The 6,502-nt window shown below is 30.8% G+C and overlaps 1 protein-coding gene across 1 annotated transcript; it reads right to left on the bottom strand.

The window, feature by feature from the left end:
- Nucleotides 1-1,308: 1,308 nt before the first annotated feature.
- Nucleotides 1,309-3,871, bottom strand: LOC107073770 (COP9 signalosome complex subunit 5-like). Its single transcript, XM_089176296.1, has 6 exons — nt 3,850-3,871; nt 3,698-3,759; nt 3,424-3,618; nt 3,164-3,203; nt 2,808-3,056; nt 1,309-1,583 (listed from the first exon to the last, which is right to left on the bottom strand). The coding sequence occupies exons 1-6, from the start codon at nt 3,869-3,871 to the stop codon at nt 1,309-1,311; spliced, it is 843 nt and encodes a 280-aa protein (XP_089032422.1).
- Nucleotides 3,872-6,502: the final 2,631 nt, after the last annotated feature.

Genomic DNA, 6,502 nt, shown 5'->3' with positions numbered 1-6,502 from the left:
AAATAGAAATTTCGTGAGTTCTTCCTAGCGTTGGAAGACTAAAATCTGGTTTAAGGCCGGCGATACATGTAAAATAAAAAAAAATCGAATTTTCTTTTTTTTTCATAAATATTTAATTTACCATATGAAAAATATGCCTGTAAATTTTTAGAATAAAATTCGCATTATTGGTCGATTAAAAATTTATTTAATTTCTTCGCCTCAACTCGGCGCTAGACGCCAACGCTAAACTTTGAACGCGTTTTTCTCGAAACGACTTTTATCAAATTGTGATGAAAGATAACTCAAAAAGATTTCAACCGATTCTTATGAAATTTAGCACACATTTTCTTTATAGTATTAGCTTCTAGTTTAATTTTAAAAATGCCACAAAAATTTTCAAAAATTGCCATTTTTGACCAAAAAACCGTCGGAAGAAAGAGTCAAAAGTCGGACTTATTTGTCTTAGTCCTGCCAATTTACGATTTTTTGACTTTTTTGTTTTTTCCTAATTCAACTAAAGGATACATGTTTTATGAAAACGCTTTCACCCTTTTTTTTATTCCAAATTGCTGTAACTGAAACTAAAAATCACGCTGATTGATGCTTTTCGCCGCGAGGGCCCCAGGACATTAGTGACTACAGCGGTCATTTTGAAAAAACAAAAAAAATCAGATTCTTATATTTTAATAAGTAATGAATAAACATGCTGAGTTGCAAAACGATTCATTTATTCCTTCCATTTTAAATAAGCCTCGGAAAAACGGTCAAAATGTAGGCGTTTACATGTAGCGCCGGCCTTAACAATTTCTCAGCCATAAAATTTTATTTGATCGAGAATATAATAAATAGTTTATTCGATTTCTTTGATTTAAACATTTAATAATTATTGTCGGATAAATAATCATGATAACATCCTTTTTATATTTTTTTTACGGGATATTCTATTTTTAACAGAAAAAAGATGTGTTAACTAATTTAAGTATATTTGGTTTAGAAAAATTCAGAGATCCGGATGAATCCGGTCATTATGGTGATATATAAAGCTTGAGTTAAAACTTTACACTATGTACATATTTTCGAACAGATAAAAAATGTGAAAATATTAGAAATTTTGGATACACCAGGTTTTTTTTTAAGTATTCAGTCTTGTAAGCATATACATTTATATCTTAACAAAACATGAAAAATTACAACTTAAAATAGAAAAACAGTATAAATTACATTGCTTGTATTGCAAATGCATTTATATTTGGCTCTCTCTTTTCACTTAAAATTAACTTATGATGAATGTGAATAAGTAATTTAATCATAATCTATCTTATTCGCTCAAACTTGATTAAATAATCTTTCTTTAATCATTTGTGTCATTAATCCATGTATAATTTCAATTGTAGTTATAGAGCTATCACGTGCTGCTTGTGTAAGATTTGTTGCTGAATTATCACCTCTACCCGTTCTTTTTATTGTCACTTCAGCTTCTTTTAATTTATTAGATAAATCCAATATTTGTCCTGTAGTATAATCTGTATTTGTTAATAGACTGGAAGAACTAAGAACGCTCACCCAATATTTATTCCATAAAGAATCTAACAATTTTCTATCTAATGATGATATAAAATATGATATTTCTAAAGAATAATATTGATTACAATGTACACCAAAATCTTCGATTTTTTCTAAAGGTATTGTTTGATATTCTGATTTCTCCTTATTATTATATATATAAGTATATACAATTGCAAACAAAATTATCCGGCCAAACATAATTTTTTGATTATGTAACATATAAAGGGTGCAAAATGCAAATACAAATATATCATCGTAAAGTATTTTTATTTTGTTATAAAACCATGTAATTAGAAAATTATATATAACAATTTATAATTATTTATAACAAGAATAATAATTTTTGGTTTTTTCATAAATATCTGGCAAAGCACAAATTTCGCACTATGTATACAAAAAACTGAAGAAAAAATAATCAGAAATAGTAATAAAAAATAAATATAAGAAATAAATATTAAATTTTCATCAATATTTGGTAGCAATATCCTTTGTAGCTATCACAGGAGCACATCGGTGAGAGGCATCGTTTCAATCAGTTTAACGATTTTATCTTGACAGATATTTTTCCACTCTTCTTAAACTTTTTCCCACAAATTATCAGCTTTATTCGCACATGTTTTAGACCCTAAATTTAGTTTTAACTCTTGCCATTAATACTCTATGGGATTTAAGTCCGGAGATTGACTTGGCTACTCTAAAACTCGGACTTTTTTCTGGGACAAAACTGTTGAAGGAGCTTTAATTGATGTTTTGTCTCATTATCCTGCTGAAATATCCATCCTCGTGGCACGTTTTGACGTGCATAAGGCAGAATTACATATCTAATATGATATCTCTATATTTAATAGAGTCCATTGTGTCTTCAATTTTAAAGATTGGGCCAACGCCTTTCCAAGAAAATGCACCCCATAGCCTAATGCTACTTTTTCACCGTGTTTTACAGTGGGTATTTGATATCTTGAATCATATCTAGTACCTTTTGGTTGTCGAACATATCTCCTCCCATCGTTTCCAAACCCATTAATTTTAGTTTCATCCAAAAAGATCACTTTTTCCCAATCTTCAATAGTCCATTGCTTATGTCTTTTGGCGAATTCCAATCTGTCCTTCTTATTTTTTTAACTGATAAGTGGTTTTTTAACAATAGTGGGACCGAAAAGTCCCACTTCTGTCAACCTTCGTGACATAGTACTTTGACTAATGGCAGCCAAATTATCTTCGCGTAACTCGCGTGCATTGATTGCAGCAATCTTTGTTACGTCTGAGATAAACCTTTCTTTTAATTACTCTATTAACACGATTAGTTATTTTTCTTGGTCGCCCAGGATTGCATTTAGCTTCTAGAGAACCCGTTGTTTTAAATTTAATAATAAAATTGATAACAGTCGAATTTCCGATAGCCAAAATTGTTGATATTTCACGGAAGACTTTTCCTTCATCGTGTAATTTAATCATTAATTTACGAATGTTTAAAGAGACGTGCGTTTCGGCATTTTGACAAAGTGTTACTGATCGTACAATATAGAAAAGACTACGAACTCAATGTTTACATAGATTTGCGACTGATAACGTGAACATAGCTAAGTAAATTACATTCTACCTTCATTAATAATACCTTTATAGAACATGACCGGATATTTATGAAAAACCAGAAACTGTCATATTTGTAACAAATAATTGTTAATAGTTATAAACAATATTTAAATGACATATTTCGATGGCATAATAAAAACGCTTTACAATGATATATTTGAGTTTTCATTCTGCATTTTGTAAAACATACTAAATGATTAAAGTATGTTTGGTCGGATAATTTTGCATGCAACTGTATAAGATGTATTATAATCATAATTCTATATAACTTTTGATACGCACTTTTGGATAAGTTCTAAATGCTCCTAAGCAAACTTTACCCGCAGAAATAGTTTGCACAGGATCAATTACAATAGCGACAAATGGATCTTGATAATTCTGATTCATAAGTTGTGTAGCCACATCAATACCAAATAACCAACATACATAACCTGGATGACTATGATACCAGCCAATAACGTTCTCTAATCTGCCAACCTAAATGGATATTTTATTACATTAAACAAAATACTATGACATTATGCAAGAAACAAAATGATCTTTTTTTCCATTTTACCTGTTTTATAGAATCCATATATTCATATGTTTGAGCTTTCGCATTAACCCTTGTTCTTGTCCCTTAAACAGGTAATGCAAAAGAATCCATAACAATCATTACATTTCTTAGTACTTTTCCAATCAGAATACCCATTACTTCGTTCTTCTTACCAGAACGTGCGTGCAATAGCATATTTAACAATGCTAATGCTAAGATTTTAATATCTTTGAAAAAATAAGGACTATATTGAGCAAATTCAGTGCATTAGAAAAATAAAATAAGATTTCTATACTTAACTATTTCTATATTTAGCATAATGTTAAACTTATGGAAATGTTCATATATTTATATTAGACCTACTTTTTTCCCATGGCTTAATACACAATATCTCTTGGTTTCGTTGTTTATCAAATTTTTAAACTTCATCACTAGCACTGATTGTTTCAACTTCATTTGACATTTCCCAAGTTTTCTGAGCAATAATACTTTGATCACTGGATGTACTAGCCATGTTTTATTTTCTTGTAAAGCTACAAAATATCACAGATTGAACAAATAATTTTAAATAAAAACTATGATAAAATTCATGTTTAATCAAGTTCATCATATATTACATTAAGTATTAGACATTCGCAATAACTTGATTATCATTAAAATTATAAAATTGATATACACATAAGTTCTAAGAAATTTACATATTTCATTTATTATAGTTAGCAAAATATTTCTTCTTCTTATAATAATAATAATAAACAATAATTTTTTTAAATGTAGCTTAATTTAAAATAAATTCATACAAATATCTAACACAAACGAGCATTGCAATATAAATTTTCAATAATAAAAAGAAATTATTATCCTACTTTAATTTATGTTGTTTTCTAAAATTATCAATAATAACGAACTTAACAAACAAAAAATGGAAAAACTAAATCTCTGTACTTCGATTATTCGAATACTGTTATCGACATCTGCTGCCTTTGCTTAGAGTTATATTTAAGTATTTCTTGTATAAAAATCAAAGGTAATGACAGCAGTAGGTATAAATTAATATTTCAAATTCTATTGGGAGTACATTTAAGTTTCCACCATTTGGCAAAAGACTGCGCCACCAACAAGCTATGTGTGGGGAACAAGGTCAACGGAAAAGGTTGATATAGCATTTCTGCTGCGCTTGCTTTTAAATCTTCCTTATAGCTAGTACGTAAACCTAATAAAACTGTTGGTAAAATATCAAACCATTCTGTTGAACCGCTACAAATTATAGCTGTTTTGAGAGATCGATGCCATCGCTCTATTATTCCATTTGAAGCTGGATGATAAGCTGTTGTGCGAGTTCTCGTGCAACCTAAAAGTTTAGTCAGTGCATTAAATAATTGAGATTCAAATTGTGTACCTTGGTCTGTAGTAATCGTAACCGGAGCTCCAAATCTAGCAATCCATGTGCTATATAATGCGGTTGCTACTGTGTTAGCTGTTATATCTTTTATTGGAGTGGCTTCAGGCCATCTTGTAAAACGATCTATCATTGTAAGACAATATGTATATCCTTGTGATGGTGGTAATGGTCCTACGATATCTATATGGATGTGTTCGAATCGTCCCTTGGGTACCTCTATTTTTTCCGGAGTGATTTTATTATGGCGTTGTATTTTGCTTTTCTGGCACTTAATGCATGTTCTACTCCATTCTCTGATGTCTGCGTTCATTTTTGGCCATACGAAACTTTTCGCGATGATTCTCTTGGTGTTTCTACCACTGGGATGCGATAAGTTATGGGTGGCATTGAAAATTCTTTTACGTAGACTGTTCGGTACGTATGGACGTATATCATCTTTCTCTATGTCACAATACAGGTAGGAGTTTGAATCGTTTATTCTAATTTTGTACAGCTTCAACATAGGCATGCTTCCCTTTAAAATCTGTTGAAGTTCTTCATCTGTAGTTTGTTCTCTGATGAGTTCTTCAGTGGAGATTATGGTTGGCATGTCAATTTGTTCGATTCTCGATAGCGTGTCTGCTATTTGGTTATTTTGGCCTGTTATATGTACTATTTTTGTTGTAAATTGGCCGATATAATCTAGGTGTCTTAATTGTCTTGGAGTGGCTTTGTCGGATTTCTGGTGAAAAGCTTGAGTCAATGGTTTATGGTCGGTTTGTATAGTTATGTCTTGGCCTTCTAGAAGATGTTTGAAAAATTTTATACTTTTGTAGATGGCCAAAAGTTCTCGATCATAAGTGCTATATTTGAGTTGAGCTTTTTCGAGTTTTCTAGAGAAAAATCCGAGAGGTTTCCATTCGTCATTTTCCAATTGTTCCAAGACAGCTCCAATCGCCTTGTCTGCAGCATCAGTTGATAATCGTAGTTTTGCGTTTTCCTTAGGATAGTGTAGCAGTGATGTATCTGATATTTGTTTTTTACATAACTCAAATGCTTCTTCTGCGAGTGGAGTCCATTTTATCGGACGTTTGTCTCTTTTTTTGTTCCAGTTAGTAAGGAGTTTAGCAATATATGAGTTTCTGCTGCTTTAGGTATAAACCTCCTATAGAAATTTAGTATACCTAGAAAACGTCTTAGGTCTGTTATCGTTTTAGGTTTGGGGTAATCCTGAATTGCCTGAACTCGTTCTGTCAACGGTGCAATACCAGCAGAGCTTATTTCAAAACCCAAATACCTGACTTTTTCTTTTGCCAATATGCATTTGTCTATATTTATAGATAAACCGTACTCCTCTAATCTTTTAAATACTGTTTGTAGATGTTGGTAATGTTCTTCTACTGATTTAGAAGCTATTAATATGTCATCTATATAGCAATAACAGT

This window comes from Polistes dominula, unplaced genomic scaffold, assembly GCF_049000335.1.
Source record: "Polistes dominula isolate Pdom_NZ unplaced genomic scaffold, Pdom_raw_medaka contig_216, whole genome shotgun sequence".
In the NCBI taxonomy this organism is placed as follows: domain Eukaryota; kingdom Metazoa; phylum Arthropoda; class Insecta; order Hymenoptera; family Vespidae; genus Polistes; species Polistes dominula.
The sequence above is the reverse complement of the archived record's forward strand: the minus strand, read 5'-3'. Positions and strand labels throughout refer to the sequence as shown.